Below are 26,479 nucleotides of genomic sequence, written 5' to 3'. Positions count from 1 at the left end.
TGCTATCTAAGCCAAAATGAAGAGAAGGATTGTCCAAACAGAAAATCTGAATAATTTGATCCTCTCTTGGGAGGAAACAAAGTTAATCTTTCTGGAATTTATATAGTTGCAGAATCACTGGATTGTTACACAAGTCTCTACCTCCCTTTGGATGTTTAGATTTCTAAGATACATGGGCATAAAAGAAAACATGCTTAAACTCTTAAACAAAACAGATATAAAATAAGAATGATCAAGTATATAATGTTAAGATCAATATTTTGTTTGATTTAACTTGTTTTTTAAAACAAAAGATCAGCATGTTTGAAATGATGTAGCTTTCTAAAATCCATCTATTATTATGAAGCTTGGGAAAAGAACTCAGAGGCTGTGTAACATATCTATTTTTTCATGAAGTGGTCATTTATGAACTTTGAAGTCTATAAATATAACACATTTAACCTTTAATATGTAAATAAATATAAGCAACAAATAAAAAATAAAATGGGCAGATTTCCCTCTTATTAACCTTGATCTAATCTATATCACTCTTTGTTGGATGGCTTCCCAGGTGGCTCAGCGGTAAAGAATCCACCTGCCAAGCAGGAGACCCAAGTTTGATCCCTCAGTCGGGAGGATCCCCTGGAGAACGAAATTGCAACCCACTCCAGGATTCTTGCCTGGGAAATCTCATGAACAGAGGATCCTGGCAGGCTACAGTCATGGGGTCACAAAGACCTGCAAAATGACTTTAATGACCAAACCACCACCACTCTGTTGGATAGGATAACCGAACTCTCTCCTTGGAAAAGTTTTGCACTATACAGATACATTTCAATTTGAAATATCTAGGACCCACAGATATACTATCTCTTAAGAATTTATTTTTTGCTATAATTCTAGATCTATAAGACTATTTGATTTGTTCATTGATTTAACTCAGTTTAGTTCTCTGATCATTTAGTATCTACCATAGGTTGACATCAGCCTCCAGAGTAGTGTCAGCTTTCACAGTATTTTGGTTATGCTTCCAAAACAGAGAATTTAAAGTAGCAGCTCTGAATAATCCATTGGCAGACTTCACGCCCATGTTAAAATGAAACTTTCTAGATCCTTTAGGGTAGAAGGTATAATTTTGTTTGTTCTCTTTTTTTTATTTAAATAACTTTGGTTAGGGCAGATCTTTCATTAGAGCTCCCACAACTCCTCACTGTCTTAACAACAGTTTTGCTTCACCCATTTACATTAGCTATTATTGAACCCTTGCAAGCATTTGAGTCTCAGCCCCAGTAGAGTCTAATCACCTATTTTTAATGAAAAAAACCAATGTTTACAGAGATTAAATAACTTGGCCAAGGTGACCAAGCTAGTTAGTGGCACTGAGCCGGAGTCAAAATCCAAGTACACTGGCCCTTTGTGCAAGACACTGTATTCATTTCACTACTTTTTCTCTTTATCAGAACATAACATTTATCTGAAATAAGAAGACTGTGGGTTTTTTAAGTTTTAAAAACTGCATCGTGGCACTTATAATTTTTATTCATATCTTAAGTTTCAAAACATCATTACCAGATTAAGCATATTACTACATGCTGTTTTAGTGTTTGCACTACTTCCCCTCCTTTCCACTGCCTTTTAGCTGTTCAGAGAGCTAGTAAAGGGGAAAATGGAGTTATAAAGTTACAAAAGAGAAAAGAATGAAGGGTTTAGAGAGTTGAACAGGCATGGGGGAGTAGGGAGTTATCAAAAGGAATAACTGTAGAGGAAGGACAAGGAAGAAGGGAAAAGTGAAGCAGTGGTTCCTGAAGACCCCGAGATAGGAAGAGCTGAGAAATGAAGACAGCTAGGTCATCAATCATTGTTCCTTTAGGGGATGTGCTGATTCTAGCAGATTTTTCCTTAGGTTCATGTAGCCAACACCAAACAAAATTGTGAAGTATTCAAAGTTCCTCTTTTAATTCTTTGCACTTTCTTGCATTCAACTCTATCTAAAGATGCAGTTCTTTTTCTTCTTTCTCTGGTCCATCTGAGGTCTGTCAAGCACTCATTTGACACCTTAGTTTTAAGACTTACTCTCTCCCAGATTGTTGACATTTGAAGTCCTACCTTTTAATTGTTGAATATAATAACCTTTCTGAAAGAGATCACTTAAACATCAGTAAGCAGAGAGGGAATTATTTGAAGATGAAGGAATCCTGCTTTTGGGTAAAGTGCACTTGACTCATATCAAGCTTAAAATCTAAAGTACTCAGACACCCCTTTTCCCTATTCAAAGTTCTAGGTTAAATTTTTAACGGGTAAGAAAGGTGCAGAGTCTGAGAAAGTAATGGCAATCACCAAGAAAATAGTACATTTTTTATAAAGTTAACCAAGGGAAGCATCACTGAAGATACTTATTCCAAACAAGCCGATGTAACACCTGGTTCAATTATCTGTGTGAGTCAAAGGAAAGTAATATTTCTCATCAATTATCTACTTATTCAGTAGAGAAAAAAGATATTCAGTGGTGAACCTTAACCAATTTAGTATTTATAAACAGTACCTTACTTCTCTTCATAACTGAGAGTAGAAGTACGATAAGCAGAATTTCCATAAATTTGTAAACTTGCTTACTGATTTAAGCAATTTAAGTTTACTAACTATAGCAATCAACTGATTGCTATTATCAAGATCGTAAAGGCCAGTAGAAAAATAAAAATTTACCCAAACCTTCTAGACGCTGGAGCTAGACTGCTTGGTTTCAAATCTGGGTTCTGCCGCTTGCCTCAATTCCTTATCTACCTAGTGAGTGAGTGAAGTCACTTAGTTGAGTACGACTCTTTGCCATCCCATGGACTGTAGCCTACCAGGCTCCTCCATCCACGGGATTTTCCAGGCAAGAATACTGGAGTGGGTTGCCATTTCCTTCTCCAGGAGATCTTCCCGACCCAGGGATTGAACCCTGGTCTCCCACATTGTAGGCAGACGCTTTACCATTTGAGTCACCAGGGAAGTCCTTATCTACCTAATGAGAGTAGTAATAATACTTGCCTCATAGAATTGTTATGAGAATCAAGATAACACTTTAAAGTGTTTAGAACCTGATTTGGCACTGTATAAGTGCTTGTTAAATAAAATACTGTGACTCTTCTTTCTTTCTTTCTTGAAGGCAACTAGTTAGGTGTACAAAATGACCTCATCAATCTGACATATAATTCAAATAGACACTGAATTTACACATCTATATCCAGTTAACTCATTGCCTTGAACATGGTGCAAACGAATAAAATGTTATTTCATTTTGTTGCATGGATACAGACTTCAACATATCAGAAATGCTCTTTCTTTGAAAAAAAAAAAAACAAACCAAACAGGATGGCAGAGTATGCATGAGGCGTCACTTCTCAGTTGTTGTGTTTATAAAATGATGGAGAATATCTTTGCCTTCAAAACCTGTAACTTTTTTTCCCAACAACTTTATTGAGATACAATTAACACACTATTACAAATGGTCCGGTCAATAGCGAACATTAGCGTTTACTGATTGGCTACTATGTCCCAGGTAATATGCATACATTGTTTTTCTTAATCGTCATAAAAATTCTTTAACACAGGTATTATCTTTCTCAATTTAATGATTAAATCATAGCTAAATACTTTGCAGCTAGAGGTTGAGGTATGAACATGGGTTTGAACTCATGTTCGTTCATATGACCCCATTATTCTTCCCATAACCTGCTGCCTCTTTCTGAAAAATTACTTAGTTCTCTTTCAGAGTTTAGGTGGGAAAGGAGGGAAACTTAACCCTTTGATAGTACTCGTAGTTAAACTAATTTTTAACTTGTCAAAAGTCAAATAGTATAAGAAATAGCAGAAACTGGAAGCTGTTTTCAGACTTTCAAATCAAGGACGATACAGTAATACAAAATAGTATTATTTCAAAGAAAATAAACAATCCTAATGCTGATACACACAAATTATACTACCTTGACTTGGAAGGGTTCAACACTTATTAGTATATTACACCCATTTTCTGCATTCCCACCAAATGAGTTAGGGTAGAGGCTGAAAATGAGTAAAGAGAGATCATGCAGGAATTCTTATCCATCTTTCAGACTTTTCACATCGTGTTATCTTACAGTCAAATCGCTGGACATCTTCATGCTTGGAATTACTTACGCAGTTTTGCCACAATTCATTTCTGAAACACATATTTAGGTCGTTCTTATACGTTAGGCAGCACTAGGTGTACAAAGGTGTTTTTTGTTTGTTTTAAATGAATTAGTGCAGCCTAGTTTCTATGCTAGTTTAGGCTTTCATACGAGTGGTCATTAGTGTACTATACTGGACAACAAGCCAGTGTGCATGTGAAGCTGGATTATAAACTTGCCTCTCCACTTACTGTGTGACCTTGGCATTTGATTTTTGAAACTCGATTTTCCCATTTTTAACATAATCGACTTCAAATAATACCTAGTATTACCTACTTTCAGGTGCCATGGGAAGGTGTGGCTAGGAATATGTCACTTCATAGTATCTAGGCGAATGGGTTTCTCGCCTGTTTTCGCTCCTTTATTTTAGTACCTGGCACTATCCGATACATATTTTACACCTTGTTCACCGAGGAACTGGAACATGTTTTTTACTGCAGCTTAGCTATCTGGGTGTGCCTGGGGAGGCGTCACAAAGAGCCTATAAAAAGGTCTCCACCTATAGCAGGAGTAGGAGCGCAAGAAAGAGCCCAGAAAGAGAACTGCGGCTAAGCGTTCGGTTTCGGGTTGTTAGGTTTGGTCCAATATTCACAGAGTTTAGGTTCTGGGACTCACAACGGAAAGACTCAAGTCACAGACCTATTAAAATTTTCTGCCATATTTCAGCCGTCCCCCCGCCCCGCCCCACCCTCAAGCGTGAGTGAATGCGCAAATAAGGGTTTTCAGGCGTCTGTGGGAAAGACGGAGGGGAAGGTAGAAGTCAGGATGGACAGGGCGGTGGCACCGCTCAAGTGAGACAGGGTCCAGGCCCCACAGACGAGAGTTAAAACCAGGCGTTCCCGGGCCGTAGGAGGCCGAGGCGAGCTGCTGGACGGGCGGGGGCCGATGCGAGGCAGCCGACTGCGGCGGCGCACTCACTCCGCCCGGGGCCAACGCCGGTCCGGAGGCGCACCCCCACCTCCCCCTTACGTCTCTTTTGGTTTCGACCTGCCGACTGGGCGGGGCCGCGGGACGCCATTCCCACAATGCTCCGGGGCGTGCCGCCGCCGTCGCTGCCGCCTCCGCTACCGCTAGTGGAAGAAGATGGCGGAAGGCGGAGCGGCAGATCTGGACATCCAGCGGTCTGACATCGCGACGCTGCTCAAAACCTCGCTCCGGAAAGGGGACACCTGGTGAGGGAAAGAGGTTGAGGTGGCTGCGGTTGCCCGAGAGTGGGGGGAACTCGATGGGAACTGCGGGCTGGTGTCTCGCTGGTGACAGGTGCGGGCAGGTCTGGCGGCGGCCGCCTCGGGCAGCAGGATTTTGGCCGCTTCCGAAAGGTTGGGGCAAAGATTGGACCCGAAATGAGGGCCAGGGTTCATGGCTCGTCGAGGCATGCTGAAAGGCTTGCGGGGAGCGGCGGCGGCGGCTCGTACGGTTCTTCTCGTCCTTCTTCCTCTGGTTGTGCCGCTCCCACTTCAGGCCTTCCCGAACGATAGGTTACTCTCGTTCGGTGTGAGTCTCTTAATGTTTGACAGTTCCTGGTCCCGCGGCTGATCACGATCTCACCCGCTTCACTTCTTTAGTCATTTCCTTTCCCTGCATTGTCGGAATCCAAGTTCCCCTATTCTGATTCTCGTATTCTTCCGGGAGGCCGGCCGCAGGATGTTTGCGGTTCGTACTACACAGGTGGCATGTGTCAGGGCGCCACTTAAGAGAAGGGAACCTAGTTCCTAGTTCCTTGTCAAAAGGAGGGAGAGGAGTACCGAACCTTAGGCTTCTGAGTGGTACCACGTGGTCTTCTGCTTTAGTGGAGACTTGGTAGACGCAGGCAGCGTTTCTCTTAGAAGTGCAGCCCTTCCCTCTTATCGGAAGGATAACATAGGCCTGCAAGAAGTAGATAAGTCCACTTGAAGCTTCAGTCACTTGCTAACATTCAGACTGACAAAATACCAAAGGATACACTTAAAATATCGAAGGAAGTATTTGTAGATTTTAATATTTGTGGGCCATATCAAGTGGTGTTCAGAATAACTTAAGTATGTGAATATGTAACCTAAAGTGTTCTGTTTCATTAGGAAGGATCATGTGCTTCTTTATTATAATAAAAGTTATTTTCACTTTTCCATCGTCACCATAACTGTTGTATGTAATATGCAGCGTGTTTTTTCATTTCCTCAATATGACTTAGTGGAAGGAGCATAAGATTTAGGCTTAAGTTAAGTTAGCCTTTCCACCACTTAGCTTGCAGTGTGACTTTGAGGAAAGTTAATTTAAATTGCATCTCAATGATTTCATCTACGAAATGGACAGAATAATTTCATTTAGGGGTTTATTCTGGTTCAGTGAAATAGTCTACAAGATTTTCTGCCTTGAGATAACATTAAATTTTAGTTATCTTCTTATCACCACCATTTCTGTTAAAATGCTGTGGCATTAGAATCATTCTCAAGTAAGCTAGAATCACTGTCAAGTAAGCTAGTAGATGGCAGACTTGGGACTTGAATTTAAATACTTTGGTCTAAGTCTTGGTACTTTTTCTTATTTTGTTAGGCTGCACTGTATGTTTTATATGATTAAAAATCCCCGAGAGTGTAAAATATACTTGTTGGATTACAGCAAAAAGTATGGTTTAATAATCATTCTTGTTCATACAGGAGTGTTCCTATGATGTTTATTTCTGTGGGGAAATTGGACATTTCCTAGGACATTTTTGTTTACCTTTTCCTGTGAATTGTTAAAGATGAAATCAATCCTTGCTTCTTACTGTTTGTTAAAGAACATTTTAATGTTCTTAATTTACCTTGCCTAATACCACCTTATACAAAGGTAAATGTGGATTTTCATGAAATACAAATCTACAATTTAATATATTTGTTGATATTCAGTCACTAAGTTGTGTCTGACTCTTTGCAACCCCATGGACTGTAGTGCGGCAGGCTTCCCTGTTCTTCAATGTCTCCCAGAGTTTGCTCTAACTCATGTTCATTGAGTTGGTGATGCTATTTAATTTAATATATAGATATTTATATGTATATTACTCCTTGTTAATGTTGTTGTGGTTTTGATATACTGAGTAATAATTGGTGGTGTTAACCATAAAGGATGATCAAAGCAGTATGGATATTGTGACCATTAAACTTTAAAGTTTAGCATTTTTATTTTTGACAAAGTTACTGTAAATCGTTTTAAAGATCTGTTGAAAAGAGTAAATACAGGAAGTTCATAAATTTGAGTCATTTCAGTGCTTCCATCTTAAAGAAAAGAAAACTGAGGCCCAGACATTTAAGTAACAGCAGAATGTGCAAATTTTTATCCTCACAGTTGATTTCCCCTCTCATTTAAAGGAAAAAAATGCAGGAAAAGATGGTACTGGGATGCTCCAGAAACTAATTTGGTTTATACGTGAGGCCAGTTTACTTGGAATTAGCAAGTGAAACCTATCAAAAAAGGAATTAGCAAAAGTTTGATTCAGAATTTTAAGGAGAATAATTTGTTAAGTGTGAATTTGATAATGTGTTTGTGAGTACAGAATTGGTAAAGATATTTAATGGTTTAGTTGTAGGTTGGTTTCATGTTTTTGGTACTCATTAAAACTTGTTAAACAGTTATTTCTCTTTTTAAAGTCTTAAAAAAGCCTTGGATTAGTCATTTATGGGTGTTTGGGCAAATCCTGTTTGTTTTTTAATAGCTGAACTGGGCCATATGCAAATGGAACATTGTCTTGGCATATGTATATTACCATCTTGAAAAGACTGATTGGACTGTTAAGAAAAAATGATAGGTTTACCATGAGTTTATTGTTGAAATTTTAATAATAATGTTTCATGTTACAGTCAAATACATTCAAATAAGTAAAGATCATTAATTAGGTTGTAAGCACTTTGCAGATAAGGACTGCCTGTTACTACTCTTGTAATTAATGTTAACACTTGGCCAAGGATAAAGATTTGCTTCTATGTGGATACTAGAATTTCTGTTTATTTGTAAATAGTGGATGATTTTTATCTGGAAACTAACTTTCTAGAGATGAAAATAAGCTACACGTATCTGAGATGAGTAACAAACTTTATGATATGTTTGGTATTAAATTTTATAGTGACAAAAATGTCAAAATTGATGTAAAAGAGATACACTTCTTAAAAAGATTGGGTTTAAAAGTAACACCTATCTGCATTAGAAGGCGTGATCTTTTATGCTGTTTCCTGATCTGTGTTTACCTCCAGGGAGAGATTCAGAAAACTATGAACAACACTATTAGAATTTAGAAACTGTAGAAAAAGAGTAAAGGAACTAGAATTGTTTGGCTTAGGTTGAATGAAAGACAACTTAATTTTTAGGTACATGGTAGTTTTCTTCTAATAAAATAAAAGGAAAATTTGTTTAAAGTACATTGCATTAAGTATATCAGGGATGGAAGAACCTATTGAAGGGGATGATAGTTAAATAAGTAAGTGTGCAAATATACAAATACATGTTGTGGGTTATGTACTCTCTTAGGTGATTTCTTTTAAAATAGATTTATTGTAAGTAAATAAATAGATGACTGTAAGTCGCCAAAATCACTGCTGTATTCCCTCATTTTATTAAATGTTATTCATCTACCAATCATTTCCACTAATTTTTATGTTTAAGTATGTTCAAAGCTTACTTTACAGATTAAATCTTGCATGTCATTTTTGTATAAACCCTAATAAAATTAGTAGATTTAAGGTAACTTTGAAGAGTAACTTTCATTTATAGTCATTTAAAAACGTAGTCATATAGCCATGTTTGATGTTTTTGTCTCAAACTGCAGAGGAATCCAACCAATCAAGTTTTTTTGATAGAGGAGGCATTAATTTCAATTTTAGAGCTTTCCTTTCCTTCACCTTCCCTGGTGGCTCAGATGGTAAAGCATCTGCCTGCAATGCGGGAGACCCAGGTTCGATCCCTGGGTGGGGAAGATCTCCTGGAGAAGGAAATGGCAACCCTCTCCAGTATTCTTGCCTGGAAAATCCCATGGACAGAAGAGCCTGGTAGGCTACAGTGCACGGGGTCGCAAAGAATTGGACATGACTGAGTGACTTTACTTCACTGAAAAACTATGATTATTGATAAAAGTGAATTGAAACCATCAGCTATATTGGCAGGGAGATAAAGGGAAAGTTGAGAATTACTGGTGAAGGTGTTTACACACATCTGGTTGGATTCTCAAAATAAGTGTATATTCTGTTCTTGTAGATGAGAAATCTGAGTTGAGAGAAATCAGTTGGTTTGCATGTGGTTCACAGGTGATAATACCGCCACTAATGAGCATGTATTGAATGCTTACTCTGTTCTAGCCACCATCCTAAATGCTTTATACTTGTGCAGCTGTTAAAGCAAGAGTTCTTATTTACCTCATTTTATAGATGTTTGAGGGTTTCAGAGCTGGTTTTTAAAATATTACTTACATACCTGGTTTATAATGATTTAAAATACTAAATCCTACTAGTATCTTTTTAGTATTAAAATGTTTTGTGTTGTCACTACTCAAGTGTAATTCAAACAGTATTTCATGAACCATTAAACTTTTTCTTCTTAGTCTCCATATAGAATTTATCTGCAATTGCTGGTTTTTTCCCTCCCTGCGTAACGTCAGTTTAGTTTGTGCCTCTTATTTTCATTTCCTTAGTTACCACTGTAATTCACACTCTGTATCTTATATTTATTCCTTTGAAGTTGTTTTTTTCAGATTCTTTCTCCATCTGTTCTTTAGACAGGGAAATGTAGTTCCTTTTAGCGTCACCATCCATTGTACACAGAAGCCACTACCAAAGAAACTTAGAGTAAGACTGATTGGTAGTGAGTGACCTCAGTTTTGGATGCAGATTAAAATGATGTATCTGAGGGAGCAATCAAGAACAGCTCCTCAAAAAGAAAAAGCTCAGATTCTAATATAAGGCAGAAAACCTCTGTAGGGTTAACCTATATTTGGTTATGCCTAGAATACTGCTTCTGTCAGTAAGATTCCACTTGGTTTTCTTATAGTTCTCCAAAAAGAAAAGGAGGGTAATGACTACTTTTTCTTCTTTACAAGGAGGAATACTAAGAATGATGTCCCTTCCAACTCTCCCTTTAGCTTTGAGAAGGTCCAGGTATTAGTGTGATAAGTCCTCGTAATTCAGGAAAATGATTTAGCAGAAGTAACCTTAGAAAAGACTTTTTAGTGAAAGGCATCAAAGGCTCTCACAAGCAAGTCCAAAGTGTCTCTGAGACCAGGCTAGTCTAAGTTTTAGAGAGCCAGTTTTTGTTTTTAAAACTGCAATATAGTTGATTTACAATATTGTGTTTCAGGTGTACAGCAAGGTGATTCAGATATAGATACATATTTTTTAGATTCTTCCATTATAGGTTATTACAGGATATTCAATATGGGTCCTTATGGTATGCAGTAGGTCCTTGTGGGTTATGTATTTTATATATAGTAGTGTGTATATTTTAATCCCAAACTTCTAATTAAACCCCCCCCCCTTTCCCCTTTGGTAACCAAAAGTTTATTTTCTGTGTCTGTGAGTCTCTGTTTTGAAATAAGTTCATTTGTATCATTTTCTTAAGATTCCACGTGAAAGTAATATATGGTATTTGTCTTTCTCTGTCCGACTAATTTCACGTAGCTAGTGAAATCAAAGCTGGGGAGCATTAGAGAAGAAATTCTTTGCTTGAGTGAAAAGAGCATCAAGTTCCTGTAGAAAAAACAAAAAGGTTAAGAATGATAAGGGTGATAATTATATTTATTATGTTGTACATTACCTCCCTAGTACTTATCTTCTAACTGTAAGTTTGTACCTTTTGTCTGCCTTTATACAAGTCCCCATGCCCTTGCCTCTGGTAACCACAAATCTGATCTAATTTTTTATGAGGTTGGTTGGTTGTCCTGTAACACTGTTACTTCTTGTTACAGAACATAGTGATTTGTTATTTCTATACATCTCAAATCAGTTACTATGTAATACCTTTGTATGGTGACACAAAGTAACTGGACATCCAGTTACTTTGTGTCACCATACAAAGGTATTACATAGTAACTGATTCTAGTTCCCACAATGTACATTTCATGCTTGGGACTCATTTATTTTGCAACTGCAAGTTTGTGCCTCTTAATCTCACTTACCTATTTCTCTCCTCTGCCTACCTTCCTTTTCTCTAGCAACCACCTGTTTGTTTTCTGTATCTATGACTATTTCTGTTTTCTTACGTTTGTCTTTTAGATTCCATATATGTGTGAAATCATACATATTTGTCTTTCTGTCTGACTTATTTCACTTAGCATAATATCCTCCATGTCCATTCATGTTGTTGCACATGCCAAGATTTCATTCTTCTTAATGGTTGAGTCATACTCCATTGTGGGACTTCCCTGGTGACTCAGTGGTGAAGGAGAAGGAAGTGAAAACCCACTCCAGTATTCCTGCCCAGGAAACTCCATGGACAGAGGAGTCTGGCCGACTATAGTCCATGGGGTTGCAAAGAGTTGGACATGACTTAGTGATTAAACAACAAAAACAATATTCCATTGTAATATAATTAACAGTGCTGAATATTATGTGTGAAAGTTGTTAGAGTAAATCCTAAGAGTTCTCATCATTGTTCAGTCACTCAGTTGTGTCTCTTTGCCCACCCCGTGGACTACAGCACATCAGGCTTCCCTGTCCTTCACTGTCTCTTGGAGTGTGCTCAAACTCATGTCTGTTGAATCGGTGATGCCATCCAACCATCTCATCCTCTCTCGTCCCCTTCTCCTCTTGCCTTCAGTCTTTCCCAGCATCAGGGTCTTTTCTAATGAGTCGGCTTTTCTCATCAGGTGGCCAAAGTATTGGAGCATCAGTCCTTCCAGTGAATACTCAGGATTGATTTCCTTTAGGATGGACTGGTTTGATCTCCTTGCAGTCCAAGGGACTCTCAAGAGTCTTCTCCAGCACCACAGTTCGAAAGCATCAATTCTTCACCACTCAGCTTTCTTTATAGTCCAACTCTCATATCCATTCATGAATACTGGAAAAACCATAGCTTTAACTAGATAGACCTTTGTCGACAGAGTGATGTCTGCTTTTTAATACACTGTCCACATTTGTCACAGCTTTTCTTCCAAGAAACAGACATGTTTTAATTTCAAGGCTGCAGTCACCATCCACAATGATTTTGGAGTGCAAGAAAATAAAGTCTGTCACTGTTTCCATTTTATCCCCATCTATTTGCCGTGAAGTGATGGGACCGGATGCCATGATCTTCATTTTTCGAATGTTGAATTTTAAGCCAGATTTTTCAGTCTCCTCTTTCACCTTCATCAAGAGGCTTGTTAGTTCCCCTTAGCTTTCTGCCATTAGGGTGGTGTCATCTGTATATCTGAGGTTATTGATATTTCTCCCAGCATTCTTGATTCCACCTTGTGCTTCATCCAGCTGGCATTTCACATGATGTACTCTACATTTAAGTTAAATAAGCAGTACACAGCCTTGACATACTCTTTTCTCAATTTTGAAACAGTTTGCTGTTCCATGTACAGTTCAAACTGTTGCTTCTTGACCTGCACACAGGTTTCTCAGGAGGAAGTCAAGTGGTCTGGTATTCCCGTCTCTTGAAGAATTTTCCACAGTTTGTTGTCATCCACACAGTCAAAGGGTTTAGCGTAGTCAGTGAAGCAGAAGTAGATGCTTTTCTGGAATTCTGTTGCTTTTTCTGGGACCCAGCGGATGTTGGCAATTTGGTCTCTGGTTCTTCCGCCTTTTTTAAATCCAGCTTGTACATCTGGATGTTCTCATTTCACATGCTATTGAATTCTAGCTTGAAAGATTTTGTGCATTACTTTGCTAGCATGTGAAATGAGTGCAGTTGTGCTGTAGTTTGAACATTCTTTGACATTGCCCTTCTTTGGGATTGGAATAAAATCTGAACCTCTTCTAGTCCTGTGGCCACTGTTCTTATCATAAGGAAATTTTTTTTCTATTTAAGTTTGTATCTATATGAGATACTGGGTGTTCACTAAATTTATTGTGATAATCATTTCATGATGTATGTAAGTCAAATCATGCTGTACACCTTAAACTTGTATAGTACTGTATGTCAATTGTATCAATAAAACTAGAAGAAAGAAAAAAGAATGATAAGGGTTAAATGATCATGATTAAAGAGACCTGATAATTTGGGTTGCTTTATATTATTTAGCAATATGTCATAGCAACTTGATAAGTTTAACAGTTTAATCAAGAGATTTATCTGTGATATAGATGGAAAATTTATTTTCATAAATTTGAATGAATTTCAAGCTTTTCAAATCTCAGAAAAGGTATAGCTAAGTATTTATATGTACCATGCAGTTGTGGCTATGATTACAAGTATTACCACTCATGTATAAGTTTAAGAACTCTTTGTATGTACAATATAAGCAGTAGTGTTCTCTTTGACAGAAACTGAAGTGCAGAGTGAAGTGCACGTGGTGGTACTGTCAGTCGGTGGGGCAGCGGAGATTCTGATCTAGGCGGTCAGCTCTGAAACCTGCATTCTAAAATACACTGCCACTGCCTGCCTTTGAGTGATAGCCATACCCATTTTATGGGAAACAGTTCTTTGAGGGATGAATACTCAAAAATGTTAGAATTAAGAAGTGGCAGTTTTGTCCTATTAGTAAAATACCATGTTCATCTATTATCTATGAGGAACCTATAGAATTTTCTAGGTCTTTCTGGTTTAGTATTCTAGTCTTAGCAGTCTCATTTCTAACTAATATAGCTCTTTGTTACAAGTATTGGTTCCTGTTTCCTGCAGATTCTTTACTTATTTCTTCGTTACAGGAGTTTACACATCATTCACGTTATTTCCAGTACATTTTACTAAGTCTTGACTTTCACTTACTTCAAAACCGATCTTTGTAAAATTATCCCTAGTAATTCCATCCAGATCTATGGCTCTGTCACACTTTTAAAAAAAGATAATAGCTTTATTGTGGTATAATTGTCATATCATACTGTGTCTGGAGGAAAGGAACATGGGCAGAGAAAAGAAATAGGTGAGTGGTATCACATATCACTTGATGTGTACAATTCACTGAATTTGGGTATATTCATAGAATTGTGCAACCGTCACCACAATCAATTTTGGAATATTTTATCAGCCCTAAAAGAAACTGCATACGTATTAGCAGTTTCCCCCACCCCCTTTTCTACCCACATCCCGCTGTTCTTGGCAGCTACTAATCTACTTTCTTGTTCTATAAATTTGCCTTCTGGATATTTCATGTAAATAGAATCATTTATGTGTGTGATTTTTGTCTCTGGCTTCATTTACTTAACATAATGGTTTTTAGATTCATCCATTTTGTAGTGTGTATCAGTACTTCATTTCTTTTTATTGCCACAAAGTGTCCCATTGTATAGGGATACCACATTCAGTTTATTCCTTCTTCAGTTAATGGACTTTTGGATTGTTCACACTTTTTGACTGTTGTGAATAATCCTGCTATGAACGTTTATGTGCAAGTTTTAGTCTAGACATAAGTTTTCATTTCCCTTGGGTGCATACCTGGCAATGGAATTGCTGAGTCTCTGGGTTTATTTTTTGAGGAACTAATGGACTCTTTTCCAAAGCGGTGGCACCATTTTCCATTGCCACCAGCGATGTATAAGGGTTCCAGTTTCTCTGCATCGTTGTGATACTTATTATCTGTCTTTTTTAGATTATAGCCATCTTGGGGGTTATAAAGTGGTATCTCATTGGGGGTTTGATTTGCATTTTCATAGTGGCTAATGTTGGTGCACATATGCTTATTAGCCCTTTTGGCAAAAATGCCTGTTTATATTCTTTGCCCATTTTCTCATTTGGCAATTTTCTCTTCATTATTGAGTTTTAAGAGTTCTTTATATATTCTAGATACAAATCCCCTATCAGATAGATGATATGCAACATTTTCTCCACTTCTGTGGGTTTTCTTTTCACTTTCACAATCTTATTTGGCCTGCTTCCTGAGTTCTTTGTCTTTTAGTTTAGATGTAAAAAGGGTCATAAAAATTAGTTCTTGCCAACTGATGAATTTAATGTGTAGAGCAAAAAATAGGTTGAAAATGCTTCAAACCTAAAAATTAAGATGTAAAGGGGTGATTAACCAAACCATTGGTTTATTTGAACAACTTCAAATAACAACTTCAGTTTATTTGAACAACTTCAGCTTTCCTTGATTATGTTTTACTGAAGAGTTTTCATTTGTGGTACTTAAAAATCAGTGAGGTATCTAGTTTTATGATGATTTAAAGTACTAGATGCTATAAGTATCTCTTTTAGTATTAAAAATGGCTTATGCTGTTGCAACTTAAATGTAATTGAAACAGTATTTTATTCAATGAGATGATGAGTCATAGAGTGAATTAATATCCAAAAGTGTTTATGCTGTTAATTCTACACACAATAGTTAAACAGTTGTTCTCAGAGTAAGTGCTACATTGAATTAGGCTGAAATTTTTGTGTGTCTTCTCAGTTGCGAAATAGTGACTGTCATATCTATTTTGCAGAGAAAAAGGTAGGGTTTTTTGAAAAATAAACATCATATATCAGTATTAAGCAATTAAGAAGGAACTGCTTATTTGAAAATTGTCAGCATAAACATATACTAATCCAAAAAAGCAAAACAGAACCATGCATTCACTAGCTCCATGGTTTTCTGAATCCAGCTCTTGGGATTTCCCCATTTCCCTGTACTGCTTTTAAATGTCTTTGTATTTAGGACTGTTTCTGAATCATTTATTGGTCCCTTTATATGTTTCTTAAATTTTCTTTTAATATGTACAAAGACACTAGCCAGCTTTTGAGACTCTCCTATCTTTCTTCTCTACGCCCCCCCCCCAAAAAAAACAAATAACAGCAAAAAACCTACAACTTGGCCTTTTAGTTCTTACAGTAGCTCTTCTGCATTTGAGGGCTGTCTTAAAATTGACTCATTTTAAATTGATTTGTTTTGGGTCTTAAAATTGATCCTGCTTCTCTGTAACCATTGAAGATTATTCTGTCCAGACCACATTACAAGTTGTCTTTCTTGATGCCATTAGAATATTTAGCACCATACAGTTTAGACCTTTTTGAAGTACTCATAACCTTATGTAAGTTTTGATTTATTAAACATTTCACTTGTATTTAAACCTCCCAACACTCCTGTGAGATACTCCCAGTGATCTTCATGAAATGTAAATCAGATTATATCTCTTCTCTTCTAAAACTCTGTCAGTGGCTTTCCTTGCATTTAGAATAAAATCTTTTGATTACCTTAAAGGTGCTGTGGTCTGGCCCCAGACTACCTTATCTAGCATCTCTTCTCCCTTTGTCATAAACTCTAGCTGCATTTAGCTCCTCCAGTATACCTGAATCCCGAAGTTGTTCTGGCTCTAGCATGTGCTGTTCCTTCAATCTGGATAGCTTGCTATCTTATTCTTCGTGAGATAACTCCTGTTCATATGCTAAGATATTATTTTTTTCAAAAAGGATTTTGTTTATTCTAAATGCATTTCAGTCACTACACTGTGTCCAACTCTTTGCAACCCATGGACTGCAGCCCACCAGTCTCCTCTGTCCATGGAATTTTCCAGGCCAAAATACTGGAGTGGATTGCCATTTCCTTCCAGGGGATCTTTCCGAAACAGGGATTGAACCTGCATCTCCTGCACTAGCAGGTGGATTCTTTACCACTGAGCCTCCTGGGAAGCCCTTAGTTCTCTGTTAATAAATGGCTTTTAAAGTAAAGTTTAATATAGTAGAAAGAACACTGAACTTTAGAGTCTGAAAACTAGAGTGCATACTGAAAACAGGCCCTACACACTCAGTGTTGTATGACCTTGTTAAGGTACATAGCTTCTCTGAGTTTTGGTTTCCCCATCAGCTAAATAAAAAAAGAGGGAAAAAAGTTACTCTAAAGATTAATTAATTTGAAAACACTTTATACAAAAAACTTTACGTAAATATAAATTAAAACATTTCTGTTCTGTTGTTGTTGTTCAGTCACCCAGTTGTGTCTAAGTCTTTGTTACCCCATGGACTGCAACATGCCAAGACACTCTGTCCCTCACATCTCCCGAACTTGCCCAAGTTCATGTCCATTGCATCAGTGATGCCATCCAGCCATCTCATCTTATGACTCTCTTCTCCTGCTCTCAATCTTTCCCAGCATCAGGGACTTTTCCCGAGTCAACTGTTCACATCAAATGACCAAATCCTGGAGTTTCAGCTTCAGCATCAGTACTTCCAAGTATCCAGGGTTGATTTCCCTTAAGATTGACTGGTTTGATCTCTTTGCTGTCTAAGGGACTCTGAAGAGCCTTCTCCAGCACCACAGTTCAAAGGCATCAATTCTTTGGCACTGCCTTCTTTATGGTCCAGCTCTCACAACTGTATGTGACCACTGGGAAAACCATAGCCTTGACTATACGGACCTGATCGGCAGAGTAATGTCTCTGCTTTTCAACACACTGTCTAGGTTTGTCATAGCTTTCCTTCCAAGAAGCAAACGTCTTCTAATTTCATGGCTGCAGTCACTATCCGCAGTGATTTTAGAGCCCAAAAAGAGGAATCTGTCACTACTTCCACTTTTTCCCCCTCTATTTACCATGAAGTAAATCAGGCTGGATGCCATGATCTTAGTTTTTTTAGTATTTAGTTTTAAGCCAGCTCTTTCACTCTCTCCTTCATGCTTATCAAGAGGCTCTTTAGTTCCTCTTTGCTTTCTGCCATTAGAGTGGTATCATCCACAAATCTGAGGATATTGATGTTTCTTCTGCCTATTTTGATTCCAGCTTGTAACTCATCCAGCCCAACTTTTCTCATAATGTGCTCAGTGTATAGATTAAACAAACAGGGTGACAGCGGACAGCCCTGTTGTACTCCTTTCTCAATCTTTAACCAATCAGTTGTTCCATATGGGGTTCTAACTGTTGTTTCTTGACCCTCATACAGGTTTCTCATGAGACAGGTAAGATGGTCTGTTGTGAAGTGAAGTTGCTCAATCATGTCCAACTCTTTGCAACCCCATGGACTGTAGCCTACCAGGCTCCTCTGTCCATGGGATTTTCCAGGCAAGAGTACTGGAGTGGGTTGCCATTTCCTTCTCCAGGAGATCTTCCCCACCCAGGGATCGAACCTGGGTCTCCCACATTGTAGACAGACGCTTTACCATCTGAGCCACCAGGGAAGTAGGTAGATGGTCTGTTACGTGACACTAAATTTTAATTTTAACAGTAGAGTGAATGATCATGTTTGTGTTTTTAAAATGTCTGGCAGCAGAATGGAGGCTAAATTGGAAGCAAGCAAATTTAAAGCAGAGTTACAAGTTTGGGCAGCTGTTATAGTACTCTATGTCACTTAAGACTGATGAAGAGGGGGAGTTACAGAACTAAGATACTTTTCTGAGCGTGAAGAAGAGAGGGACAGACTTGGTTGCTAGATGTTAAGGGGTCATGGAGGAATATAGGATAATTTGGTTTCTGGTTTGGGAAACTAAATTACTGATGAGATTTATTAAAGAGATATTAGAGAAGCAGTACATTTGAGGATGTAAAGACAATTGACAACTTGAAGTTGAAATTCTATTAAAAAAAATCCAAGTTGACACGGATGAGTAGAAATTGGAAATATTCAAGACGTTGCGGACTGGTCTTAGGATGAAGATTTTAGACTCACTGGTGTCAGTTACAATATCACTGAGACTATTGACTGTGAGAAAAGAGAAAATTGAAGAGCAGCTCTGTGGACTACTAACATTTAGGTAAAAGAAGGGAATCTTGTTAAATAGCTAAATATGTTTAGATATAGGTATATTCCTCCCCTCTGGAAAGGTAGAATCACTGAGATTATTTTTAAAAGCATTGCTATGGTAACAAAATTATGAATCCTTTGGATTTGGTAAGGTGGCCATTGGTGACTTTGCGAGGATCTTTTTGAGGGCCCATTGGATAGCAAGATCTGTTGTGCTTTGCTGAAGAGTAAGTGAAGATTGAGGAAGGAGAAGCTTGGCTGCAAGGACAAGTCAGAAAAATGGGAACAGATAGAAGAGCAAATGAATATGTGAGTAGGGCAGTCATGGGCAGAAGGGGGGAAAGAGTGGCTCTTCTTATATGCTAAGTTAAAAAAACAGGAAAGATACAGGGAGAAAAAAGATGGTAGGGGCTGTTTATGAGGTAAGTCTCCAAGGAAGCAGAAGGAAATTAGGTCCAAAGAATAGGGACAAAAATTATTAGCCTTAGATTTAAGGAGAGTTATATACTCCACGGGTATGTAAGGGAATCACTGATGATAAAGGTGTGGAGTAAGAGAGTTAGAAAGTTGGGCTTACTTCTTTGAAAAGTAAGCAGCAAGGCTGTCTATTCAGCCTAAAGGGTTAGAGACTTAATGTTTTGAAAAGGTTTGAAATAATTATTGGAAATAGAGAAGGCTAAATTGGAGATATGCCAGAGGATTGTCGGTTGTCTTTAAAGGACTTGAGATTAATTGAAGACCATAGATATTTAATCTCTGTGAAGTTTTCTTTAGTAATTTTTGAACTCATAATAATATCATTATAGAAACATTTTCATATTGATGTGCTAGTGCTTGAGAACCATCAGTCAGTTCAGTCGCTCAGTTGGCTCCGACTCTCTGTGACCCCATGGACTGCAGCACTCCAGGCCTCCCTGTCCATCACCAACTCCCGGAGTTTACTCAGACTCATGTCCGTTGAGTCAGTGATGCCATCCAACCATCTCATCCTCTGTCGTCTCCTTCTCCCACCTTCAGTTTTCCCCAGCATCAGGGTCTTTTCAAATAAGTCAGTTCTTCGCATCAGGTGGCCAAAGTATTGGAGTTTCAGCTTCAACATCAGTCCTTCCAATGAACACTTAGGACTGATTTCCTTTAGGATGGACTGGTTGGATCTCCTTGCAGTCCAAGACCTCTCAAAAGTCTTTTCCAACACCACAGTTCAAAAGCATCAATTCTTCAGCACTCAGCTTTCTTTCTAGTCCAACTCTCACATCCATACACGACTGCTGGGAAAACCATAGCCTTGACTAGACGGACCTTTGTTGACAAAGTAATGTCTTTGCTTTTTAATATGCTGTCTAGGTTGGTCATAACTTTCCTTCCAAGGAATAAGTGTCTTTTAATTTCACGGCTGCAGTCACCATCTTCAGTGATTTTGGAGCCCCCCAAAATAAAGTCTGACACTGTTTCCACTGTTTCCCTACCTATTTCCAATGAAGTGATGGGACCAGATGCCATGATCTTAGTTTTCTGAATGTTGAGCTTTAAGCCAACTTTTCACTTTCTTCTTTCACTTTCATCAAGAGGCTCTTCAGTTCCTCTTCACTTTCTGCCATAAGGGTGGTTTCATCTGTATATCTGAGGTTATTGATATTTCTCCTGGCAATCTTGTTTCCAGCCTGTGCTTCATCATTCAGCCCAGCGTTTCTCATGATGTACTCTGCATATAAGTTAAATAAGCAGGGTGACAGTATACAGCCTTGACATACTCCTTTCCCGATTTGGAACCAGTCTGTTTTTCCATGTCCAGTTCTAACTGTTGCTTCCTGACTTGCATACACATTTCTCAAGCGGTGGGTCAGGTGGTCTGGTATTACCATCTCTTTCAGAATTTTCCACAGTTTGTTGTGATCCACACAGTCAAAGGCTTTGGCATAGTCAATAAAACAGAAATAGATGTTTTTCTGAAACTCTCTTGCTTTTTCAATGATCCAGCGGATATTGGCAATTTGATCTCTGGTTCCTCTGCCTTTTCTAAAACCAGCTTGAACATCTGGAAGTTCACGGTTCAAGTGTTGTTGAAGCCTGGCTTGGAGAATTTTGAGCATTATTTTACTAGTGTGTGAGATGAGTGCAATTGTGGGGTAGTTTGAGCATTCTTTGGCATTGCCTCTCTTTGGGATTGGAACAAAAACAGATCTTTTGGGTAGTGACAAATGTGAGGCATCATCATTAAAGTCCCTTGTATTCCCTGGTGGCTCATCTGGTTAAAAAATCCACCTGCATCCGGGATACCTGGGTTCGATCCCTGGGTTGAAAAAATCCCCTGGAGAAGGGAAAGGGTACCCACTCCAGTATTCTGCCTGGGAATTCCATGGGCTGTATAGTCCATGCAGTCACAAAGAGTTGGACATGACTGAGTGATTTTCACTTTCACTTTTCACTAATCCACTGAAACAGAGGGAATGATAGTGATTCAGCCACAGTCAGAAGCCTCACTCAAAAGTTGAAATGATCTTGAGCATATTTTGGTACATTTACTTCATAGCTTTTTGTATAGGAACAGTCAGATGGCTCAGTATTATTCAGAAATATTTCATCCTCAGTTTCATCTGTATGATACTGACTCCTTTGTGTAAGAAACTTAAATTAATTTGTTTATCATAAAGAGGTTAATAATTACTCTGGGCTATCGAGATGTTTCCACGTTAGTATTTAGTTGAACTTTAGATGGTTGCAAGTCTATAGTGTAATATTGGTAAGTTTAATATTTGGTACTAAAGCTTGATCACCTTATAGTTAGTATATATGTCAGTTTTAGAATTTTTTGATTGTTTGGTTTACATATATTCCCAGTAACAAGGGTAATAATCTGCATTTTTGTACTTTTTGCTTTTCTTTTCTTATGTCAGCCAATCATTTTCACTTTTCTGGCTTACTTAGTAGCTGCTCTAGTTAACAAAAGGAAATAATTTCTTGAAAATGAATGCATTACTATATATCAGATTCATAATTTGATCAATTTGGAAATAATTAAGTCATGTTTTTCTAAAGAAAATTCTTCAAGGTTTATGTAATTTTTTGTTAAAATCTAATGGAAATTCATCTGTTGGATTTGGAAAAGATTTGTCATTGTTCAGTCACTCAGTTATGTCTGACTCTTTGCAACCCCATGGACTGCAGCATGCCAGGCTTCCCTGTCCTTCACCAACTTCTGGAGCTTGCTCAAACTCATGTGCAATGAGTTGGTGATGCCATCCAACCATCTCATCCTCTGTCGTCCCCTTCTGCCTCCAATCTTTCCCAGCATCAAGGTCTTTTCTTTTGGAAGAGATGGTATAAAATAAATATGAGGTAATAGAAAATAATGAATTTCTTTTAAAAAATAAATAGTAATAAAACTAAAACTATGCATTTTATACATTTTTCTGTACATATTTTTATCCCATTTTTATGCTTGAAATCTCATTTGCCATCAGCTTTGTTGACTGCAACATTATTCATATAGTGTATGTGTATGTTTGATTCTTTCATTTTGTGCATGTATATGAAGATATACATAAACTGTTGTTATTGTTTAGTTGCCAGGTCGTGTCCAGTTCTTTTGTGACCCCATAGGCTATAGCCTGCCAGGCTCCTCTGTCCATGGGATTTCCAAGGCAAGAGTATTGGCATGGGTTGCCATTTCCTTCTCTGGAAATCTTCGTGACCCAAAGATCAAACCTGTGTCTCCTGCACTGGCAGGTAGATTCTTTACCACTGAGCCACCAGGAAAGCCCATATAAACTGTTATTCTGTATTAAATAGGAAACATATTAATCATATTAAGTATACTATTTCAGAAAACAGAATACAAAGAAAAATGTAACAAAACCCCTTTGTAAACCTCTATTAGTTTAAAAAAAAAGGTTTACAAATACAGTTGAATCTCCCTGTACCTATTTCCCTCATCCTAACCCCTTCCCTCTCTTACCACAGGGAGCCACCATCCAGAAATGGATTTTTATTATTCCCTTTACTTCTATTTTCAATATATATACATGAATCTATGAATATCATTATTTGTGGCATGTTTAAACATTTTTCATAGTTGTAATGTGTGTACATATCTGTATCTTAATATATTTGTGTTATATTACATGTATCCTTTTGCAGCTTCTATTTTTTTTATTCAACATTGCAGTTTTGATATTTATCCATGTTAATACTTGCAGCTATATTTTTCATTTCAGTTTTTGTATATTATGTCATGACAGGAATAGTGGATTTTAGGGAGTTTTTTCCAGTTTTCCATTTGCTAATTATGTTGCATTATATATAATGTAACTGCATTACAAGTTGTATTCTTGTAAATATGTGCAAGAGTTGCTTATGATAAGACTTAGCAATGACAATATGTGATTCTGCAGTATGCACATCTTCATCTTTAATAAATATTGCCAAATTATTCTCCAAAATGAGGATTCTAGTTTACACCCCAGTTGATAGTTTATGAGCTGTAGTTACTACACATCTTCTCCACACAATATTACTGACACATGTACATGTGCTTGTGTGTTCACCAATTTCATGCAAATGATATGGTGTGATATTAATTTGTATTTTTTACATTGCTAATGATATAGAACATTTTCTTCTTTGTGTCGAGGCCATTCTGATGTCCTGTGTATTGTTCTTTTTTTCCTTTTAAATTAAAGGAGTTTTTCATGTATTCTAATCCTTTGTTGGTTATAGGCAGTATTTTTCCCAGTCTCTGTCTTTCTTTACTTGGTGCCTTTGTTAAACAGAAGGTTTTCATTTTAACCTTGCAATTTTATCAACCTTACTTTTAAGATTTTTTGTTTTTTGTCTTTACTCTTCATATATTCGGAAGTAACAAGAGTTTCTCCATTATCTTTTGAAAAATTATATTTTTGCTTTCACATTTATGTTTTTAATCCAACTATGATTTTTGTAACAGAGCAAGTGTTCTGAAAATCACTGTGCTGTGTGCAAAATCATGCAGTAAAACCCACAGGGCATATGGGAAAAATAGGGTTGGGGCACAGTGCTTGAAAATTTTTTGGGAGCGACCCATTTTTTTAAAAAAGATACCTAATAAAAATGGTAGCATAGTTTTACATTTATTAAAGGTTAAGGAATACACTAATACCACAAAAAATATGTCATTTTTATTTTGAAAAAAAGGAAATTTGCTTGAAGTGGGATTCAGAAACGTTGCAGCCTGTAAGTTATTGTGAAATGGTAGAAGGAAGGTTATCCAAAATCCGCCAAGAAATTGTAACAGATGTGGAGAGTGTAGTTCATAATGCACATGGTGATTGTAAGCAGATGTAAAAAGTATGTTTTGTGCATACCTGTGTAAGTCAGTATAACTGGGTAGTTTTCTACATTTATCTAGTGTTTGTTTTGGAGTTAGGACTAGGGTGAGACAAGCAAGGCTCCTAGGGTGTAAAAGGACGCACTCCCTGTTAGGGTCCCTTGGCATCTCACTTGCTTTACCCTAGTCCTCGCACGGTATAGAGTGAAGTAGTTCTTAAGCATACGCAGACTTTGCGTTACTGTTCCCTTATATCAGTCATGTTTAACACATTCAGGTTTTCTTAAAGTTTTTCAGGTAGAACTGACTGTATATGTGAGGTGTAGAGCTCTAATTAATTTTTTCCCTGTATATATAGCCAGATCTTTCTACACTGGTTTGTAGTGATGCTTTTAGCATAGAGCATAGTTCCACATATGTTGAATACTTGAGCCTGGTTCTTGTTTCTTTGTGCTTTCATTGATCTTTTCCCTTCTCCCTATGCTACTAACACATTTTCTTAATCACAGGTCTGGCACTAACTTTGTAACCTTGGACAAGTTAATTTCTGTATGCCTGTGAAATTATAGGAGTGCCTACCTCATTGGGTAAAGGAGTGAGTGAGTCAGTATATTAAAGTGCTTAGAAGTACTTGCCTTGCCCAAGAGTAAAGCTCAAATATTAGTTATTTTGTTATTGTTAAAGGTAATCCTTGTAACTGAATAAAGAGTCTTGAGAGCTGGTAAACTGAGATTGCCATCTTGTGTTTTCTTTTCCAAACTAAGAGGAAATGGGGAGAAACTTATGGAAGGATTCCCTGAGAAAAGTGATGTTTAAATTATCTGAAAGATAATAAGAGTTAACTAGGTGGTGAGAGCAGTAGGAGAATATTTGAGGCAAAAGGAGCCATGAGGCAGAAAATAGTATGTCCAGGAACTAGATCTCAGCAAAAAGAAAAATGGTACCAGTTAAAACTAAAGAGGGAGGTAGGAGCAGATCAGATCATGCAAGACCTATTAAGCAAAGTTACCGATTTTAGACTTCATCTTAAAATCGGTTATAACTATTTGTAAAGATTGGTATTTCAAGAATAAAAGCCATGAAATATCAGCCTTTACAAATAGTTAAAACTATTCAAAAAATAAACTCAGATGCTACAGTTGGGTGCATCTGGACCTTAATAACATATCAAGGATAAGAGTGCTGTTGAAAATGTATAATAAATTTAGGTCTTTGGTCACTTAAAATCTTGTGAGCTGTTGGTTTTGTCCTAGGCTTTTATGAATTAAAATGGAGGAATCTTGTGTTTTGGGCAGGTCTATAATAGGATTAAAGTTTTTACAGTACAACAAATCCATGTAAATGTCTTGGAATTTTTTTTTTTCATTTATATGTCCACTTCATCTAATTTGAAGGGTACACCTAAGAGGACTACACATTATTTCCATAATAGATACTCCTGTTTTTCTGCTTACCTCATGTTTCATTGGCTTTCCCTGGTGGCTCAGAGGTAAAGAACCCACCTGCCAGTACAGGAGATGAAGATTCAATCCCTGGATCAGAAAGATCCCCTGGAGACCAAAATGGCAACCCACTCCAGTATTCTTACCTGGGAAATCCCATGGACAGAGGAGCCTGGCGGGCTACCATCCTTAGCATCGTAAAGAGTCAGACACAACTGAGCATGCATGCACGCATGCAATTAAGTCTACTTTTCTTTATTCCATTTAATATATAAAGATGTTGCTAGTCTAATCTATTTTGTTTATCTTACAAACAGGATTTTCTTAAAACTTAGTTTTTCAACTCTCTTTTTTCCTCATAGATATCAAAATCTACAATTTGGGGCCTTCCATTGTATGACCCTGATAGTATGTTTGGAATACACGTGTATGGATAATTCTACCTTACCCATTTTTAGGAAGTCTAACTGCTGATGAATATTCCTTAAAAATTGTGGGGTTTTGTTATGTTGGTGCCTTTACTTCAGGTATTTTCAGACATAAAGATAGCATTTCATTCCTACAGGGCTCTATGTATAGTGCTGTAAGCATGGAAGCATTGGAATGATGTTCTAAAAAACTTGGCTACACACGTGGACTTTAAACATCTTGTTAACCTTTGCTTTTGTTTGTGATTGAACCTAGTTAACTGTGAGGGAAAATGTTTCTGGAAAAGAATTTTAAAATAATTGTGAACCAGTGGCAAAGCATGGTAGGTATAATATAAATAAATTTATATTTTTTTTAGATTTATAATTTTTTTATGGTTTCTTTGCTAGAGAACCATTATTTTACTTTTT

The 26,479-nt window shown here is 37.4% G+C and overlaps 1 protein-coding gene, 1 long non-coding RNA gene and 1 other non-coding gene across 21 annotated transcripts in view; 2 read left to right on the top strand and 1 right to left on the bottom strand.

Moving 5' to 3' along the window:
* Positions 1–5,241: 5,241 nt before the first annotated feature.
* The window catches only part of USP15 (ubiquitin specific peptidase 15), a 129,441-nt gene continuing 108,203 nt past the window's right edge, over positions 5,242–26,479 (top strand). For all 19 annotated transcript variants that reach the window (XR_014081914.1, XR_014081916.1, XR_014081912.1 and 16 more), the window contains exon 1: positions 5,242–5,341. Coding sequence is in view for 9 of the 19 variants with exons in the window: in XM_081588936.1 (XP_081445062.1) it covers positions 5,253–5,341 (89 nt within the window). In the remaining 10 variants the exon portion in view is untranslated. The remainder of the gene's footprint in view (positions 5,342–26,479) is intronic.
* TRNAC-GCA (transfer RNA cysteine (anticodon GCA)) lies at positions 9,022–9,093 on the top strand. The gene has a single exon. It is a non-coding gene; the product is annotated as a tRNA-Cys (tRNA).
* LOC145545156 (uncharacterized) lies at positions 9,314–14,049 on the bottom strand. Its single transcript, XR_014081922.1, has 2 exons — positions 11,175–14,049; positions 9,314–11,125 (listed from the first exon to the last, which is right to left on the bottom strand). It is a non-coding gene; the product is annotated as an uncharacterized LOC145545156 (long non-coding RNA).

The sequence above is a fragment of the Giraffa tippelskirchi genome, chromosome 4 (assembly GCF_054371585.1).
Source record: "Giraffa tippelskirchi isolate mGirTip1 chromosome 4, T2T-mGirTip1v1.2.pri, whole genome shotgun sequence".
In the NCBI taxonomy this organism is placed as follows: Eukaryota; Metazoa; Chordata; class Mammalia; order Artiodactyla; family Giraffidae; genus Giraffa; species Giraffa tippelskirchi.
Note: the sequence above shows the minus strand (reverse complement) of the source record. Positions and strands in the feature narration are given on the sequence as shown.